This window comes from Myotis nattereri, assembly GCF_964212035.1.
Source record: "Myotis nattereri genome assembly, chromosome: 10".
In the NCBI taxonomy this organism is placed as follows: Eukaryota; Metazoa; Chordata; class Mammalia; order Chiroptera; family Vespertilionidae; genus Myotis; species Myotis nattereri.
Genome location: NC_138085.1, coordinates 54,385,342 through 54,406,546, shown reverse-complemented (window position 1 = coordinate 54,406,546; position 21,205 = coordinate 54,385,342). Strand labels below are relative to the sequence as shown.

At 36.4% G+C, this 21,205-nt stretch overlaps 1 protein-coding gene across 1 annotated transcript in view; it reads right to left on the bottom strand.

Annotated features, from left to right (window-relative positions):
• The window catches only part of PSME4 (proteasome activator subunit 4), a gene marked incomplete at its 5' end in the record, with an annotated part of 86,493 nt that overhangs the window by 41,575 nt on the left and 23,713 nt on the right, over nt 1-21,205 (bottom strand). Inside the window, 14 exons of the mRNA XM_081100692.1 lie at nt 250-317; nt 772-841; nt 1,043-1,141; nt 4,895-5,045; nt 5,329-5,393; nt 6,586-6,681; nt 7,411-7,597; nt 8,772-9,037; nt 9,614-9,706; nt 11,094-11,216; nt 12,378-12,452; nt 13,183-13,246; nt 14,447-14,596; nt 16,456-16,500. Coding sequence (XP_080956818.1) covers nt 250-317; nt 772-841; nt 1,043-1,141; nt 4,895-5,045; nt 5,329-5,393; nt 6,586-6,681; nt 7,411-7,597; nt 8,772-9,037; nt 9,614-9,706; nt 11,094-11,216; nt 12,378-12,452; nt 13,183-13,246; nt 14,447-14,596; nt 16,456-16,500 — 1,552 coding nt within the window. The remainder of the gene's footprint in view (nt 1-249; nt 318-771; nt 842-1,042; nt 1,142-4,894; nt 5,046-5,328; nt 5,394-6,585; nt 6,682-7,410; nt 7,598-8,771; nt 9,038-9,613; nt 9,707-11,093; nt 11,217-12,377; nt 12,453-13,182; nt 13,247-14,446; nt 14,597-16,455; nt 16,501-21,205) is intronic.

Genomic DNA, 21,205 nt, shown 5'->3' with positions numbered 1-21,205 from the left:
TTCAATTAATGAGTTAACTATATTGGAATTAATCAGTAAAAAGTCAATAATACTGAATATAAGGTAATCAATAATTATACTCCTGATACCAGAAAGTGACATTATCTGACTTTCTGCCACTAAATCAAAAGAATACCTAAAACTTATGACCTTTCATGTTTTAATATCAAATTTTCAAAAAGGAATAAATACTAAGAGCAAGTCAACGTTTTCACAATTGTATGTTTTTATTCGAAAGATTTACAATACCTCAGACAAAAGTTGAAGATTCCATAGTAACTCCTTGTCTAGCTCTTCCTCATTTAATACATCATCATCTAAAAAAGGCAAAATAGTACAGAGGAGAGAAAAAAAAAATCTGTGTATCCAACTAAATGAATTATTGTTTACAGATTTATATTTAATATTTCTGATACCTGAAAAAGTCTCTTTTAGGGAGACTTTTCAATTCCTTCTTACTCTAGAGGTGGAAATTCACAATTCAGAAAATAAACACAGCAGCCAAATGTCTGACTGTGCACATATCACAAAATAACTGGCATTTTTGTGGCAACTTTTAAATGGTTCTTGTAAGAAAATATTAATTGAATAAAGTAAAATTTCTAATCTGCCTGTCAACATGGTGATAGCTTATTTTGAGCAATCTCCCCCAAAACTACAAAATTAAGATACTGCATAGCTTAAAGGATATGTTTTTATCAAGAGAATTCTAGAAACAGAAAATTTTTTTATTTAAAATTGTAAATACAGAATGGAAACTATATGACTTACTCATTGTAAGCTGAGTTATAACACTGCAGCAGTGGGGAACAAATAGCTTCAAAGATTCCTCTGGGCAGCACTGAAACATATGTATACAATGTTTTTTGAAAGGTATAAATACTTAACAGTCACAAAGTATACACTAGCACTATATTCATGGCAAATAAGGGCTGTAAGCAACTATTGAAGGGACTATGTATTTTAAGTATAACAAACATAGTCACATAAACCTGCTGGTTGCTGATTCATTAATTCATCAGTCCAAAAAACCCAAACTCACCTTTACAGCAGCACGGCACATGTCTGCTACCATACGGCCCGCCACTCTTGTTTCAAATATATGTGAAATCGAAAAATTAAAAACCTTCTGAAGGGCTACCTTTAAGATAGGTAAAAAATGAAAATGTCTAATCAGCATTTTAAGCAAAATTAAACATAAAACATTTTTAAAATGATGCTCAGACTATATTAAATGTAACCAAGTATGAAATTTTTAGCCATCAGAATTTATAATGATTTGCTCACTAATGTTACATTTTTATGTACAAGCAATCTTTACACAATACCCTAACATGTACAAAACAATTGAAGCACAAGATTTTATTTGCCACAGAAACAATAAACACAAAATTATAACTATTGGAAGCAAATATAATTATCTTGTTGGCTAGTCCAATGTAACACAATAATTTTTTTAGAATATCTAATATTTACATTTTGTCATTCTGACAACCACATCTATTTAATTTTACAATCAAGTCACAGGATTTCAACTGCTGAATGAAAAACTGGGTTCTCCACATGGATTAACAGTACTCAGTATTATAAACAACTCCCTACAAAAGATTTTGATTAAATAAGAGATTATTTGTTAATATTTTATGCTCATACTAGAGGCCTGGTACACAAAAATTTGTGCACTCGGGGAAGGGGGGGGGGGGTGTCCCTCAGACCGGCCTGTGCCCTCTTGCAGTCTGGGACCCCTCCGGAGATAACGACCTGCTGGCTTAGGCCTGCTCCCGGGTGGCAGAGGGCAGGCCCAATCCCTAGGTGCAGCCCCTGGAAGAGCTCAGAGCAGGGCTGATTGGGGAGTTGGGGCGCCTTCCCCTGTCATGCACAGAGCAGGGCAGATTGGGAGGTTGTGATGCCACCCTCAGTCACACTCAGGGCAGGGCGGATGAGGGGGTTGGGGCGCCGCCCTCTATCACCCACAGAGCAAGGCCTATCAGGGGGTTGGGCGCCGCCACTGTCACTCTCAGGGCAGGGCAGATGGGGAGGTTATGACTCTACCCCATCACACACAGAGCAGGGCCCGTGGGGGGGGGAGGGGGTTGGGGCGCCGCACCCTGTCACACACAGAGCAGGGCCGATCAGGTGGTTGGGGCGCTGCCACTCTCATACTCAGGGCAGGGCTGATGGGGAGGTTATGGCTCTACCCTGTCACACACAGAGCTGCAGGGCGATCAGGGGGTTTGGGCGCTGCCCCGTCACGCTGATCCCGGTGCTGGGAGGCCTCGTGGCTCCGCTGATCCCGGTGCTGGGAGGCATATTACCCTTTTACTATATAGGATAGAGGCCTGGTGCATGGGTGGGGCTGGCTGGTTTGCCCTTAAGGGTGTCCTGGATCAGGGTGGGGGTCCCCACTGGGGTGCCTGGCCAGTCTGGCTGAGGGGCTGAGGGCTGTTTTCAGGCTGGGACTGAAGCTCCCAACCGCTCCTTTTTTTCTTTTTTATTCTGGGCCAGCTTTAGCTCTGAGGCCTGAGCTGCTGAAAACAGGTTTCTGGCCTTTGTTTACCGTCTATATTTGATACAATGTTGCGGTCTGGCTGGCTGAAGCTCCGCTGAGTAAAGCAGGTTTCTGGGTTTTTTTTAGCTTCTTTATTCCCAACATAGTTGCTTAGAGTTGCAGCTGAGAGGCCGGCAAGTCAGGCGGGGAATGTTGGAGTTCTCTGTCACTGAAGCAAGCAAGCCTCCCTGTTCACATCAGCTGCCTGGCTGCCGGCCGCCATCTTGGCTGCCAGTTAATTTGCATATCTCGGTCCTACTCTGTGAGTGACAGGGGGATTAGCCAATGGGAAGGGTAGTGGTCGTACGCCAATTACCATGTTTCTCTTTTATTAGTGTAGATAATCTTAGTAAATATTTCATGCAGCTGTAAGGTTAGTTTTTAACCAGAATAAACAAATTGAACAGTGATAATTTCAGATGGAGAAGAAATAGAAATGGAAATAAAGTGTGGTTTTAAAGACAATACTGTACATAACAGATACTCACCAATAATGAATTCATCCTAGTTTGCCAGATTTTTATATTTAACTAGAGGCCTGGTGCACGGATTCGTGCACATTGAAAGGAAATTCATTAGAAGGTGGCTGGCGAGGCAGGACTGAGTGTGACAGGCTGGACATGCCCTAGAGCCAACCTCCTGCAGTCCCTCCCTGGCCGGATGCACCTGGGGCGGTGCGGGGGCTTGAAGGCGTCTGTGGAGTGAAAGGAGTCCCTCCGGCAGGTGGGGTCCCTTGGCCTGGCCTGCAGGTATTAGGCCAAAACCAGCAGTCTGACACCCCCCAAGGAGTCCCGGAGTACAATAGGGCACTCTGCAAAGTTGCTGTCGCTCAGCAGCTCCTGCATTAAACATCTGCCCCCTGGTAGTCAATGTGCGTTGTAGCTACCGGCCGGTAGGCTGGTTGCTTAGCCTTTTATATACAGTAGGTAGGTCCTCGGGTTACGCCGGAGATCTGTTCTTACGGCGCGACATAATGTGATTTTCGCCATAAGCCGGAACCCACCTACATAAGCACCTAAGTCACTCACATGGAGCACCTACACAGCAGTAATGAAGTGAACAGTAAAAACATTTAAGAGAAAGATAACAATTCCTGACCTTTACTTGTGGTAAATAAATAATAAAAAAACATAAAGCACATATGTACATATGTCGAAATGATGGAGCTTTTTTTTTTAATAAATAAATGGGAGATGGCGACGTAACCGCGAAACGACTTATGTCGAGTCCGATGTAACTCGAGGACAGTTTGTACATAGATTTCTATCATGTTAGGACACAAACAATTTCCAAGACTATTCTCCTAAATAGTATTTAACTGTAAACTTTAAAACTACAGTTAATTCTTGTTATTTGTAGTAGTTATGTTCTATATAGTTGCTGTGAACACACAATTATCAAATAGTCATTAGCTAGCTAATAACATCATTGTGCCTAAGGGACACACAGGATCATGTTCCTATAAGGCTCTGGGTACACATTTTCATCAACTGAATTTTGTTTTACTGTGTTTCTGTTTCAAGACACCTTATTTTATATTCTTGATTTATAAGATGGAACTCAAGTCAGCAGCATAACTCATGCCTGAACAAAGCTCATCTAAAACATGTTATTTTCTGTTAGACACAGCACAACTCTCTTATGCTTAGAACACCAGACAGTGCTTCAGCACTACTCTTGGCAGCCATTTTAAGCAGCAAAATCACAAAAATGTGGAAACCCTGGTACTAGAGAGACACAAAAAGAACATGTTCACAGTTTGAGAGCTGAAACAGAAAGGTAGGGAGGGTGTCACCTTATTCAACCTCAGCTGGAAACATGTACAACTCAAATTTTTGCCACTGCAAGTGTTGGCTTAGGGGTTACACATGAATTCTAGCCAGTAGGTAAATGTGCTAATATGGAGTATGTGAATAATGAGCATAACTGTACTAGCTTTTTCAAATTTTAGCATGGAAAGGATAAACTGGCATTAATTTATACACTTTAGATTAAGGTTCAATTTTTTGGGGGGTGGGGGGGGTGAGGCGGCGGGGTATTTAATCCTCACCTGAGGGTAACTTTCCATTGATCTTTTAGAGAGAGCGGAAGAGAGAGGGAAAGACAGAGAGAAACATCTATGTGAGAGAAACGCATCAATTGGTTGCCTCCTGCATGTGCCTCAACCAGGGTGCAGGCTGAGAGGAGCCTGCAACCAAGGTATGTGCCCTTGACCAGAATGGAATCCGTGATCCTTTGGTCTGCAGGCCAATGCTCTATCCACTGAGCTAAACTGGCTAGGGCACTTAAGGTTCAATTTTTAAAACATCAAATAAAATTAAAACATTGGAATTTAATTTTTCTTACCATAAATATTTCTTTGGAACATTGTGTGAGGATTGTACTAAATGTAGAAGACAGACCTAATTCGACTAAACTCTCCAAGTGAGTCATTTTCTCAGTTTCTGTCTCTTCTCTTGTTTGCTCCAATGTGCTACTTTCAATAAGTCCAAAGCATCTACATAATGCAAAAATACAAAGAAAAGTATAATTTTAGTAACCAAAAGCCAGTTTTAACATTTTTTTGATGATCAGATAAACCTCTATTATTATGACTGTTCAAGTGACAGCTACATAACTTGCACATGACTCACAATCAACTGTCCTTTTATAACTTCAAAAGCACCACCTTGGGTAGTCGTGAAATAGTGGTTGCAATACAGGGAGAGACTAAAATTGCTGGGACAGGAAAATCATTGTTTTGAATTCAGATAAAGGGTAGGTCTGGGGTACATGCTCACCTGTCCATAAACTGTAAGACAAAGTCCTCAAATTCAGCAGTGGCTGAACACAGTTCTCGTTCCACCTACAACATTAATGTGGAGAAAAATTAAAAATAGCTTATTTTTCTTATTTGAACTAACGAAACTCAAATATGGTCTACAAAATAGATATAACACTAAATTCTTATACTGTATACTGTGAAATACAGCACCATTATCACATGTCAATTTAGAATAACTCAAATCTACTACTTTCCAGGAACCAAAATAAGAATTAACGTATTGTATAGTGGCCAACTCAGAAGTCAAGCAGCCATTTTTATTATCAATTACATTTTTCAAACTGTCACTATTCGATTCCTAGTTAAGGCACATGCCTGGGTTGCAGGCTCGATCCCCAGGAGGCAGCCAATCAATGATTCTCTCTAATCACTGATGTCTCTCCTCTCTCTCTCTCTCTCTCTCTCTCTCTCTCTCTCTGTCTCTTCTCTGCAATCAATAAAAATATTTTTTAAAAAATAAATAAATGAACCAGACAGTGATAAAGAAAATTTCATTAGATGTTAATCTCAACAGATTTATTACTAACATTAGAGGCCCAATGCATGACATTCATGCACTTGGGGGCTGGGGGTCCTTCAGCCTGGCCTGCGCCTGTAAGACCCCTGAGGGGATGTCTGCCTAGCGCTGCCACGAAGGCAGGAGAGGCTCCCGCCACTGCCACTGCACTGGACAGCAGTGAGCCCAGCTTCTGGCTGAGCAGCGTTCCCTGTGGGAGCACACTGACCACCAGGGGGCAGCTCCTGCATTGAGCGTCTGCCCCCTGGTGGTCAGTGTCTGTCACAGCAACCGGTTGTTCCACCATTGGGTAGATTTGTATATTAGGGTTTTATTATATAGGGTAAGAAAATGGAAAAAAAACAAAAACCACTATCTTTGCTTAACAAAACATTTAAAAAGTAACAAAGAAATGGAAACACAACCCTGGGTGTCAAAATAGCAGTGACGTCAAAGCCGTCTATTTATATCATTGAAGTCATAAGACTGTAACTTTAACTTGTTAGCACCTATCCAAAGTTTTTTTATAAAACATATTTTTATTGATTTCAGAGAGAGGAAGGGAAACAGACCTATGACCTCCTGGTTCATAGGTCAATGTTCAACCACTGGGCCACACCAGCCAGGCCCAAAGTTGCTTTTAAACTAGCAAATATTGCTATGCATATACAGTAAGAATTAGAACTTAATTCCTTTGCAACCAGAAAGCATCCTTACCTCGGTGAAGTCATCTCGATCTCGCTCCTGGAGTACAGATGAACAGTCTACTAAAGGCACCAGAGTGGAAAATGTTGCTATAAACTGGAATGTAATCTGGGAAAATGCAACAAATTTAACATTAATTACATAATTCTAGTTCAAAACACAAGCATATTGTAATCTACCCAAATAATTATCTTCAGGGAGTCCCACAATCTTTCTGGAAATTTTTTTACTTAGAATTGAACTTTTAAAGGTTCCTCAAAATGAACTGCTGTTACTTTAGTAATGAAATTATACATTTATTTTCACATAGCTATTTATTTAGGTTTAAGCATAAAGTGCTCTAACCTTCTGTCACTGAGAAGTTACCTTGCCTCCCTCCTAAAATGAACCATAACTAAGAGTAAACAGTAAATGCTGGTGCAGAAGCTAGAGACCAGGAAGAGGAGCAATGTCAGGACAGGCACGTACAGCCAGGATCTGGCCGTTTACACCTGTAATGTGTACCCTGCCCCTTTGTCACAGTGTAGATGAAGGTAAGTCCAAGTGACCATATGCTTTTAAATGTCTCTGCTTAAGAAAAATAGTAAATATATAGTAAGCTTTAAAACATTAAATGATCATTAAATGACTAGAGGTTACAGTAAGTTTCTTATGAAGGAATACATTATACATATCAACTAACCCTCCACAGACCTAAACTTGGGCATCTACAGATATAATTCTGTTATCATGAAAAATTTTACATTGAACTATGTCCGAAGAGTATTTGAAAAAAATTAACAGGATGTCCACTTATAGTTATAACTTAGATACAAACAGAATCATAAATATGCTCACCATGCATTTACTAAAGTCATTTGGATCCACCCCAGGCAACGCTCTCATCAACAGAGGTAGCATATGTGTTGGACCTTCAGGAAACCATTTGCCCCCTGATACCAAACTGCGGGCTACTCCAATTACACAGCTTAAAGTAGCTGTGAGCTGATGAGGTTCTGTTAAAGTCTCTAGTGCAGGATATGTTCTACAGTTTGAAAACAGAATTTAAAAAAATTTCCGTCACAGATAACCATACATGATACATTAAGTATAATAAATTCATAAACTGCATTTTAGCTTAAAGGTTTGTAGCTAGCAAAATATTTTGAGTGAATATATGCTCTCAAAGGTTAACTGAATCACACAAATAAAGGGAAGGTATATGTTTCCCCAATTTCCTGCCATCTTTCCACCTTTCTCCATGCAAATTCCAGTGAAAAGGAACATAAACTGGTAATTCTGCATTATTTCAACCATCTTAATCCACTTCCACATTCCAATAGGACTGTATCTATCTAAGAGTCAATGTTTATTAGAATTCAGGAATAACAAGCTACAAACTACTCTGCTCTTCCCACTAAGGTCCTAGGACAAATCTGAGTTTTATGGAACTCAATCTGTTAGATCCTGCTGGGCTCTAAAAACTGATCTTCCACGTTTGACAAAGGTATTTAGAGAGAAATCATAAAGCTCAAGTTCAGGCAGCAGAGGAATAACAGAAAGTTGAAGTAACCTACTCTCAAAACAACTCAGAGTAGCTCTGTCTTGGGAAGCACATCAAGCCTATATTGTGACAGTGACTCAGCAAATGGAAAATTATTTTGTTACTAGTTCAACACAAGAAACGAAATGAATGCAATAAGGTCTACCCTGTGGAAACAACACACCTAAGATTATATAATATATGAAAACAATAAAGACAATCAAATTTTTTTTGTGTCACTGGTTCTAAGAAATAACAGAAATCCAAAACCACTTTTACTGCCATATTCTCAATACATTGTGACAATTGCATTCTGATAAAAAAAAAAAAAAATAGCCAGAGCTCAATTTATGAGCACTTGAGTAACTAAAATGTGCAAATAATATAAAATACTTATTTTACCCATGTCGTGTCAATTGCCTTTTCTCTCAAATAAACCTTTATGAAGTCATAAATCATTAGGTTAAAATGTCTTGCTTCTCCTCCAGGAACAGATATAGGCACACGATAGCAATACAGACCCCACAGAAAAGAAAACCAAACAGAAGAGGAGAGGGAAGAGATAATCAGAATAACTGTATAGGTTGCGTTGGTGGTATAGTGGTGAGCATAGCTGCCTTCCAGAATAACTGTAGTCACTGCTGAGGCTTCAGCAAGCATGTAAAGCTACACCTACCTTTCAAGTACAGGGGGTATTACTAACTCAGGTCTCATGAGTGCAAGGTTCTGCAGAGCCTGGGCTGCTTCTAAACTACCAGTTTTGCTAAACATAGCCAAGAGGACAGGTTGAATAATGCATTGTACAAAGTCTGTAACATCTTGATCAGTAAGCTTATGGCTATCAGGCACAGGAGTTAACCAAGAAGGCTTCTTGTATCTTTCACGATGCAATCTTCGAACAACACTGTTTGGCAACCGCTGAAGTAGTTTCATTAACTTGTTCTGGGGACACAGAAGCAAAAAGTCCAAGGTAGGTTATATCTCACAGATAGACATACATGGTTCCTCTGTACCCTCACAATTAAAAGATTTTTAAAATAACAGCTCTAATAATTTTATTACAAAGACCTGCATAGTATATCTAGACAGAATAGAATACTCTCACCAATTATATACTGATAATGATCAATACAAATATATTTCAAACTTCCGCTTTAACTTCCAGGATAACATTAACCTTCCATTACATGAAAAGCCATTTTAACCAGAAAACTTAAAAAAACAAACAAAAAAACCCCCACACAAAGTGACAAATAAAACTGGAAAGATCATTCTATGCTTTGGTGGCATTTTTGTTACTATTTTGTTGCCAGAATGTAGCATTTTGTCACTAGTTATCATACCAGTATTATCTTAGTTTATTTAGTAACTTAATTTGAATGTAATCATTTACATATAGCCAAAGATGATATAAAGGACAAAAAAAAAACACAGTACAGGTTACCTAACATGTAATAGTTACATGTGGCCATATCTCAAAAAATTCCAAAACCTAGAGTGAAAAATGAATATACTCACCAGCCAGCGCCCATTATTTGAAGGATGGTAAAAAGATGTGATGCTGTTAAACAAACCAGTCAAGTGCTTTTGCACTAGTTTACTTGGTCCACCCTGTTCCGATATAAGAGTAAAAAGATCAGTGATCCCATTATACTCTGTGGTTTATATTCATCCTGCTGACAAAAATCAATTCTACCGCTGAATAGGAGTGAAAAACAATCCCCAACGAACTTCATACATATTGATTTAAAACATCCTACTAAAAATAAGTGCAACTTACTGAAACCAAATTTAAAAATTGGAAAGATTTTTTTTCCAATTTAGGATAACAGTATATTTTATTCATGTGCAATCAAATAACTTATATAATAAAGATTATCATCGTAGAATAATCAAGAGTGGTAAAATCAAGCATAAAAAACATTTCTTAAATGATTCAAGAAGTGACTTTCTCATTGCAGGAAATGAAGATGTAAGATTTACATAAATGCATTAAAATATTTTATCATTACTTCTAAATGTAAATGTTCAAATTATTAAACCTGTTATATGTGACCACATTTTGACTCAAAATATTTCTTAACCTATTGTTAAAACCAACAAACCAAACAACAACATAAGTTAGAGGAAATTGAGGAAAAAAGGTAAAAAGCTAGTATTTATCTTATCGAGTTGAACAGCCTTGGGGATAAAGGCCTGAAGCCTCCTATCTGCTTCAAGGTGATCTTCTTTCAAGAAAAACCACAGACCTAAGGTAGAATGTCAGTTACATTAGGAGCCTGTCTCTCTACTGAAATGAAATCCATGTTCCTGTTCCCCACTCAGAAACCATAATTCCACAGCAAAATACCAACAAAATTTAAAAAATTCTAACAATTATATCCACATGCCTGTGACCTCAATTTGACTTTGGGAAAGTCTTTTTATCTATGAGTCTGGTTCCTGGCCTGTAAAACTGTTAGACATTCTGAATTTTTCAAAACTCTAAACCAGTGGTTCTCAACCTTCCTAATGCCACGACCCTTTAATACAATTCCTCATGTTGTGGTAACCCCCAACCATAAAATTATTTTTGTTGCTACTTCATACCTGTAATGTTGCTACTGCTATGAATGGTAATATAAATATCTGATATGCAGGATGTATTTTCATTGTTATAAATTAAACATAATTAAAGCATAGTGATTAATGACAAAACAATATGTAATTATATGTGTTTTCCGATGGTCTTAGGCAACCCCTGTGGAAGGGTCGTTCGACCCCCAAAGGGTCGTGACCCACAGGTTGAGAACTGCTGCTATAAACTCAGATTCTATTTTTAGGGCCCACTGGTTACAGACATTAATAAATGGTACATTATGAATACATTCTGGGTCTGAAAATATCCAAGAATCCAGCGAACAACTAAGCCACTATATAGACTTATGTGATTGTATTTTTGTATGGCTAACACAAAATTTGGATGAACTATATAAAACAAATATAATGTATTACAAACCATCATAGCGGTGATCCATATTACAGCATGTCCTATATCATAAGCGTTTGTTAAAAATCTTGGGACTAACACTTGACTACTTCCCACTGGGAGGTTCAAGCTTCTCAAAATTCTTGTAAATATCTTTAAGAAAAAGAGAATTAAAAATAAATATGTACAGTTATTAAATAACTTCCCTTAAATAACTTAAATGTTATATAGTAGTGATATTGGATGAAGTCACATTTGATCAGTTTTGAAGCAAATTACATACTGCTTAGTATTCTGCTTTATTCTTTAAAAATTATAGAAAATATCTACACTTTTAAAAATGACACTCCTAGGTCACAGGCATGTGGATATAATACAGCTATATCCATGTACCCAAAACACAGACAAAGGAGAGATAGTAAAACATAAAAAGAGAAACCGTAGATACCTGAAGTTAAACATGATATGTTTTGACTCCTTTCTGTGTCTCTAAATACACAAAAATTTTCCTATGCTCTAATTCCATGCCAAGGATGCATAAAATGGAAATCTCTTCTGGAGGATTCCGAATTCTTTAATTCTTAACACTGACCTGATATCACCTCCCACTTAAGAACTTGCATTTAGTATTTACATTCTAACATAATGAAGTCTATGTTTTATATCTGTCATTATTAACAGACAGGGGGCCCAAAGGTAGGGAAAAATGACTTCTCCTCCTTAGTTTCTACTGGCCAGCAACAGAGGAAGACAGCACAAGCAAAGACATACAGAGCATTTGCCTTCTGCTGGTCTCCAGCTCTGCACTACTCTCACTATGTGCTTCAGATTCACCTGGATGTCCCATTCCAGCCCTCCTGAAGTGCCACAAGTGATTCTGCCGCAGGTGAAACAATACAGAGGATGCAATGTTAAGAACAATGCACCTAGAGAACCTCTACTTTTTAATCTAGGGAAACATACAATGTTATCTAAAAAGTGGAGAACACTAGAGTAGCAATCGAATACATGAAATTTGTTGCAAAGTATGAATGTATGACACCCTGAATAATATACTTAGTATTTTCTATTTTATTCATTTAAAAATTTATAGTTCATTTCCTACATAGGTAACACAAAAATCACATATTTTTGATATCTTGATATGATCCAATTACTTTTTGAAAATAAAGGATCTACCCTGTAAATTGTGTTTTTATTAATGTCCTAAAATATATTGTGAAGTTAAGAATCAACATACAAAATATACTTCTTAATGACATAAAAGTGCTATCAATGCTATTATATGTTATATGTTCAAATGTTCTTAATTACCTTTGGTACATATGGATCCCAATCTATGTACCCTATATTATCTGTAGCCAATCGTGCAAAGAGATTTACTAGTTGCTGAAAGTAAACAAAAAAAAGAAAATTAAGTAAATACATTTGTTGTTGTTTTTAAGTGGCACAGTGAATCCCCTCATTCACTTGTTCTTTTCAGCAATCAATATTAGCATAACTTGATTTAACATATGTTCTATAACTCAGTTTTTTAAAATATCCAAATTTAAGTTCCGATTCCTGTCACCCATTTAAAGTGAATAGCAGCCCGACCGGTGTGGCTCAATGATTGAGCATGGACCTATGAACCAGGGGGTCACAGTTCGATTCCCTGTCAGGGCACATGCCTGGGTTGCGGGCTCCATTCCCAGTAGGCAGTTGATCAATGATTCTCTCTCATCATTGATGTTTCTCTCTCTCTCTGAAATAAAAATGTATTTTAAAAATAAAAATAAAAAAATAAGAAAACATAGCATTATGCACAATGCAAACAAAAAAAGAAACTTTAATCCAGTTAACATCTACTATGTGCCCAGCACTGTGCTAGTGAGGATACAAAAGGAAACAAGCAGGGCCTTACAGTTTCATGCATTTCCCATTACACTTGCATACTTCTATATATTAATAAAATCAAATAAAGAAATGTCTACTGTTGTTAAAATACAGCAAATAAAATTTTAAAAACTGATTACAACACTGCTAATAGCCAATTCTAGGGAATTGAAGTTTCTTATCAAATTATTTCACATACTATTTCCAAACTGAAAATTATAGGAGAAAAACATGGGATACTCACCCCCTCCCACTGTGGGAGATTTTGCACTGAAACCCAAAGGCCAATTAATTCATCAAACCAAAGTCTGAAGGAAAAAAAATATTGTTATGAATAGCAAGTGACTTATAGAAAATGGTTCAAAGCCAGGTATCTTGTAGTTTTTAATCTATTATTCTTACTAACAACTACACAATCTAGAAAAAAATAATACTGAAAGTTACAAACTTAATGTTACAAAGGACCATTTTTGTCTGAATATTATCCTTCCAATGTATTTATTCTAAAAAGAATAATCTCGTAATACTTCCACTTCATTGTCAAGTAATTACTGTCCACCCTCTCTAGCACTATTTATAAGTTTCTCCTTCCTCTTCCCACCTTTCTCATTAAATGTTTTCTTATTACTACCTGTTCTTGTAACTCTCCCTTACTTTCTTGTCTGTAAGAACCCAATTAGTAATTACACCATTACCTAGCACTATAATAAATGTGCCACAAAAGAAACTAGCCACAAAGTGTTAAGTGCAATTAAATTACAGTGGGGGAAATTATCTCAAATTAAAGAACTAGAAGAGAATATAGAGGAAAGAAAATGTTAGAATATTATTCCTGGTAAACAATCTTTAAAAATGCCCAAGATACAAAAAGTTTTTAGAATTTTTATTAAATTAAAATTAAATTTTCAGCTATACACAAAATTTCTGACTTAAAAGAAATAAAAAGATTTGACATTTCACTATAGAAAATTGGAGAGGGGGGACGTAAACTAAGTATGAACCCATAACACAGTGGTAATTACTATTATCCTTCCAGTCTTTTTTTTCATACCCTTTCTTCTTAAAAGTACAGTCTAAATTTTTTTTTCCATTCTAAAAAGTTTGTAAAAATGGTGCAAAGACTACAAAAAGAAAAGATTATATAAAAAAGACCCAAAAGAAACAACATGTGATAAGGGTTAAAACCTAGTTTTAGGTTTAGGAAAATATTTTTTCCTCCCTCAAAACTCTATGCAATTTAACATTTCTATCACTGCCTCTTGATATTTCCACTCCTTTCTTAATGTAATACTCTTTCCTCTTAAAGCTCTTAAACTATTTGGCTTGACATACAAGCATTATTCTCTATTTACAATCTTATATTTATATGATTTAGCTTTCACACACTTCAAGTATAATAAACATAATGGTTGAGTTAGTAAGTTTTTCTTTACTTATCATTGCTTTACTAGTTTGCCTCTGTATTTCCTGCTATTTTCTAGAATTTCTCATAATATGTAAATACTTACTTAAAACCTTTATAATGCAATTCTGGAGGAAGGGAGGTAGGAAGAAATAGTTCAAAATAAGTGATGGCCTTTTGCATTGTTACATCAAAAGGGCACATTAAAGGCCGCCATTCTTCTAGCATCTCAGCTGTCGAATCTGCTGGAAAATATCTAATAAAAAGGAAAGTTTTCATGTATCTGATCACTGGCTAAAAACTCTAACATAAATACATGATTGACAAAAAAAGGAGGAGCATGTTAGCTTACAAGAAACACATTTTAACTCTAAATACCCTGACACACTTAGGATAAGGTAAATTTTCTTCTTGTCTAGGGGACTTAGAAAAATGCTACAAAGTCGATAAAACTCAGATAAAATACAAAGTAAGTCAAATCACCTACAAATTTAAACATGGTTGTATATTTTCTTCCTGTGTGCTATGTAATAGCAACAGAAAAAAATTTTGTCTATATAAAAACTGAGTAACAGTGAACTGAAGTGAGAAAGAGAATATCAATTGCTCAGCATGTGTGGCCAAACCATTTATCCACACTGACCACAAAGCCCTCCTATAGAGAAGAGAGGACTGGACTAGATGATCTGGTGCTACAGGGTCTAACGTTGTACAATTCTATTAAATGGGCAGGGGCATCCTTGGGCCAGAGATTTACAAAATCAAAATCGGAAGTGTGTGTGTGTGTGTGTGTGTGTGTGTGTTGTATGTGTGTATGCATACACATACACAAAATGAAGGTAAAGGGATGAAAAGGACCCAGGTATAATTTTTTAAATACCTATTAAGGGGTTTAGAAGAACAAAAAGCATATGAGAAGTTCTGATTTGGGTATGGCCAAAAAGTTAGAAAGCCCTTTCAAATTAGATTTACACATCCTATTATTAAATCCTATTACATTTTATACATTTGTGTTAATTAGAATCACACTTCATTCCTTGATGTGAAAATAAAATTACATTCTCATACTATTTTTGTTGAACTTATTACACATTTATATGCTTGGTCATTATTAAACAGGTTAGAATTAAAAGAAAAATGAAGAAAATATTCTACCTTCAAAGATTTCATACAACAATTCTCCTTCCTAATTTTTCAGAGTCAACTTTTTATTAGCCTGGTGATCCAAAATAAAAGCTTAGGTGCTCTATGAATTACCCAACAACCTAAAAACCAGCAAATACCTCAGTGATGATTAAGTTTCCAGTGAGGAAACACATAGGCCAAGAGAGTAATTGCCTAGTACAAAATGACATTGCTCATTGGTGGCTTATGACTCAAGTTACAACTTAAGCCTCTTAAAAGGGAGACATTTTATATCCTGAATATACGATTGCCCAAGACTGAGTACAGTAGATAAGTAATGAGTATCTGATTTGTGAAACAACTTTAACTTACACTACAGCATACGATAAACACAGGGATTTCCATTCAAAAGAGTTCCCCGTATCCATAGCAGGATAAGTAGTCTCAGAACAATGTGATAGACAAGAGTCAGAAAATATTTTTAAGTCCAAAGAACTGTACAAATATAATTAACACTAAATTCTATACATATTTATATTTAAATAGGAGAATATGGAAGCTAAAGGCAAATATTCTATGGAAAGAGAACACACTAGAAAAAATGTATGGACCACACCTTCTTACAATTACACTCAATTTTACAAAATTGAGTTACACTCAATTTTAATGCAATTCCCCTACAATGCCCATTTTGAAAAAGATTTTTTATCTAAGTAACAATAACTTAGGATAACCTTTAAAACAAATGTGATTATATATAAATTATGGCATTCTTATTTTATAATTGGTGACTGATACACCATTTAAAATTTTCTAAATTTATAAACGAGATCTGAAAACTTCAGTTCAAGAGTTGGAAATAATATGTTGACTATCATCACAAGGTCAGAAACTATTTATACCTTTAATTTCCTCTTCAAAGCAAATTAAAGACAGGGAAAGGCCCATAGAAACAACATGAGGCTTTATATAAATTGAGGAGCTACTTACGGTCGGCAGCTTTTCACGAGTGTTTTGAGAACATTTTCTACAGAACTGGGGGGAGGAGGGGAAAAGCCATTTGATAAATTAGTTCAGTGTATTTTAAGAACACATCTAATTCAATTAATAAAAAAAGACTCTCTAGATATGCTCATAAACTTAGATATTATCTGTGTGCATGCAATTGCTAATCCTCCTCTTTTATACAGACAGAAGTGTAAGGATTAACTACCTACACTCCATAATCTACTCTTCCCTTTGCCCTCCTTTGCTCATTCTCTGCTGTAAACTAAAGGGAAGAAAAGTAGGAAAAGGACAAATCATATTCAATCATTACAAAGTAGGCAGCAATGACCAAACTTCTCAACACATCAAGGAATATGTTCAGTGGCTTAAAACTTCAGAGAGTAATTTTAAATTTTTATTAAAGTGCTTTTATATCAAAATGGCAGACAAAATTTGGTGTGCTCCTACCAGCAGCTGCCAAAACTACTTTTCTCTAACCAACTGATGAGAGTTCTATAACACTCCAGGGCACTTTATTAGTTGAGTACCATTAAAAGCAGCAACTTATTTTCCAACTTGTAGGTGGTTCAAGTGAATATGGAAAACAAATATTTGTATATTAAATTTATAATGAACATTTCTGTGTTAATAATAGTTTAAACACATATGAAGAGAATGGAATTTTTTAAATATTAACTGGACCACAGTCAAAAAAGGTCAAATGCAAATAAATAAAGCAAAGGGACAATAGGTAATTCTGAAGTGGAATTTTAAAATAAATGTGAGACCATTTATAGTATGATGTGCACAAATAAAAATAAAGCAAGTCCCATATCGCAAGGAAAAAATTATTGGGAAAAGGGTAACTTTCAGGCAGTACTTCCAACCTGACACTTTCCCATTAAGCTTCTTGAAATTCTTAAATCCAGAAGTCTACCCAATTTCTCTGAAAGCTTAAGCACTAATCTGCAAAGAAATTTCAAGGACTAATATAAACCAAACTCAGTAACAAGTAACCAATGTATCATATAACCAAGAGAGAAAACTAATTTTATTACTTGAAGCAGTAAAAATCCTCTTTAGTTTACAAACTACTCTGAAAACAATTAACTAAAGAGGAAACCAGACTACAACTCATAATCTGAAAATAAAAATAAGTAAATAAATCTCCCCTAAAGACCACAGCTATGATTTTTCTTCTGGGCATTGCCAAAGGACTTACAACAAGGCTATGTGTTCATCTATATTTATACTTGATTTATTTACTTACTTACAATGCTCAATAAACATTTTCTATCAGGGAAATAAAGAGCACAGATCTTTGACTTTGGACTGAAGAATCACATTTAGAAACAAATTAATAGGCAAGGTTTAAAGAGCCATCTCGTTCCAAAATAAATATCAGATCAACCTAAACACATTTAAAAAAGAAAATTCTAAAATGGTAAACTTTCTGCCCAAGGATATAAGCAGAAGATCTATAATTTCCACAGTTTCTGAAGTTTGTGTTCATGTTAACTTTTCATTTATTTTATTGTTTCTGCGGCAACTCATTTGAGAGTATAACACAGAAGACCTGCTATTTTTACTGGTAACTTTTATATTCTACCAACAAACTTTCATGTAATGGGAGAAATAACTTTAGAAAGCAAGTCATAAAAAGCTGCATAGCTAGCTATGTTTTGTCCAGTTCCCTTCACTCTTCAGAATAGGAGGTTAATTATCATACTTGGTAGCTCTCAATTCACTAAGAGGAATAGGGTATGTGGGAATGTGATTTAGTTCATCTAAATAAAGTAAATTTTAACCCCTCCTTATATATAAGACTGTGCCATTGGACTTATGCTCTTTATCCAGAAAAGGGTACAATCTCTCTAACCTGTGATATCTGTATAGTGACCTTTTGTGATTCTTGTAATCTCTCAAGATGAAGGAAACAATGTTTCTGTTTAAAAATAAAATAAAAGGTTAAGTCTAGATGCTACTAGGCTATGTTTTAATAATTTTTAGAGGGAGTGAATTATCACTACAAACTTTTCCAATTGCTGGAAATTTATAATACTAAAGTGATAACAAATCAAAACACTCTCTTTTTAAATCAAAAGGGATCTACATACAGATGGACTAAGTTTTGAATGGGTTTCTCGTACCCTATTTCCTTTTATAAAGACATGATAAGTTGAAAAGAAAGCCCTATAGCATGTAGTGTGGTTCACAGCTTGGCTTAGAGTCAGACATATCTGAATTTGAATACCAGTTCTGCGACTTACTAATGTAATATTACAGCCTCAGTTTTTCCTATAAGAGCAATAATACCTACCTCTCATAAGGCTGTTATAAAAATTAAATGAGGTAATGTAAAGAAAGCAGCTACTTGGCTCAGAATTAATCACAATAAATGATAACAATAATTAATATTTCATACACAGCCAAAATAAATCATATTTTCAATTTCCTTAAGAATTAATTTTTGGCCCAGCTGGTGTGGCTGAGTAGTTGAGCATCGACCCAGGAGCCAAGAGGTCACTGGTTTGATTCCCGGGCGGGAGGCAGCCAATCAATGATTCTCTCTCATCACTAATGTTCTCTCTCTCTCTCTCCCTCTCCCTTCCTCTCTGAAATCAATAAAAACATACTTAAAAAATAATAATTTTTGTGCTCATTTTGTTTTAATATCTATTCTCCTGCCTCTGGGTAGCTATTAATTTATGATTTAGGAAATCATATCAAAACAGGAAATTCCTTCCCCAGCAGTCACCCTACTTATTAGGGCAGAGAGTAAATTGTTGTCCCAGTTCTTGAGCTCTTGTCCCAGATTCAACAAATGACTGTGTCAATTTTCCTCTCTGGGCTGCAATTACCTTATGATGACATTCTTTACGATCCCTATGATGACATCAATAAAGCAAATATGAGATAGTACAGGCCAGGTGCACGGATTTGTGCACTGGTGGGGTCCCTCAGCCTGGCCTGAGGGGATCAGGCCGAAACTGGATCTCCAACATTGTGAGAGAGAAACATTGAGCCCTAACCGGTTTGGCTCAGTGGATAGAGCACTGGCCTGCGAACTGAAGGGTCCCAGGTTCAATTCCAGTCAAGGGCGTGTACCTTAGTTGCAGGCACATCCCCAGTAGGGGGTGTGCAGGAGGCAGCTGATCGATGTTTCTCTCTCATTGATGTTCCTAACTCTCTATCCCTCTCCCTTCCTCTCTGTAAAAAAATTAATAAAATAAATTAAAAAAGCAAACAAAAAAACATTGAGGGATCCTGGATTGCGAGAGGGCTGTTCTTGGGTGATGCACCCCAGAATCAGGCTCCCTCCTCTCTGGTTCTGGGTGTGTCACCCAAGAACCGCAGCTTGGCAGCTCCAGCGTTGAGTGTCTGCCCCCTGGTGGTCAGTGCGCATCATAGCTATCGGTCAGCTGGTCAAATGGTCGCTTAGGCTATAACACACACACACACACACACACACACACACACACACACACACACACACATATATATATATGGCAGGGAGGCCCAAGGAAAACCAAAAGATTTGGTCTCCAGTTAATCTAATTACTAAGAGAGTGGACTTCTACAAACCTAAATATTTCTCTTCCTACCTCCTCCCTTACCTAACTATTAGGACAATATTCACTTTGAATATCCAAAGAAATGTATAGCAAATGGTATGTTCAAGATGAGGGTGGGATGGAATGCCCATAGCCAGAAGTACTTTCAATGTCACTTGACAATTCTTGAACTAAAATTTAACTTAAGAATAGTCACATTTGGTTTTCAACTAAAAACAAGGGAAACTATAATCTTGGTATATTCTATTTACCTCTTAAGTTACTTATAATTTAATGGTAATTGCTTATACAGTATTTTTTTCTTAAGAATGTACTTAATACTTCCTTTACAATAACTCAATTTTACCTGCTTTCTCTAAATCGAAACAAATCCACCATCAATCAGTCAAATACTTTCCATCTCATATCTAATCTTTTAAAATCTAATAGCCTGACGGGTATGGATCATTGGTTGAGCATTGACCTATGAACCAGGAGATCACAGTTCAATTCCTGGTCAGGGCAAATGTGGGCTTGATCCACAGTAGGGGGTATGCAGGAGGTAGCAGATTGATGATTCTCTCTCATCATTGATGTTTCTATCTCTCTCTCTCCCTCTCCCTTCCCCTCCCAAATTAATTTTAAAAATATTTTTTAAATAAAAAAAATCTAATAGTGCTTAGTAAATCAACAAGTAGTCATTTTTCACAGCCAATTCACAGAAATTGGGGTCAAGATAATTTTACCATAGCAAATGTATATAAAGTGTAACATCATCATCAATGATGTAGCATTAACATTGATTTTCTATTATAATCACTTTTTTTAAAAGTATGCCTCTATGCCAAGTGTTAAGGAATTGTCTGGCCCTGGCCGGTATGACACCAGAGCACTGAAAAGTTGCTGGTTCTGTTCCAGGTCCGGACAAATGCCTGGGCTGTGGGCTTCATCCCAGGAAGCGTACAGGAAGCAGCTGATCAATGTCTCACTCTCACATCGATGTTTCTCTCTCTCTTTAAAAGTCAATTTTTTAAAAAAACCTTAAAAAAAACAAACACCTAGCTTTAAAAAAAGAAAAGTTGTCCTAATCCTGACCACTTGTGTAAAAAGAGCATGCAAAACTGCTGTGACAGCAAGTCTAATCAATGTGAACGAAATAGTTTTTAAAATTGCTTAAAAAAAATAACAAGTTTCCAAGA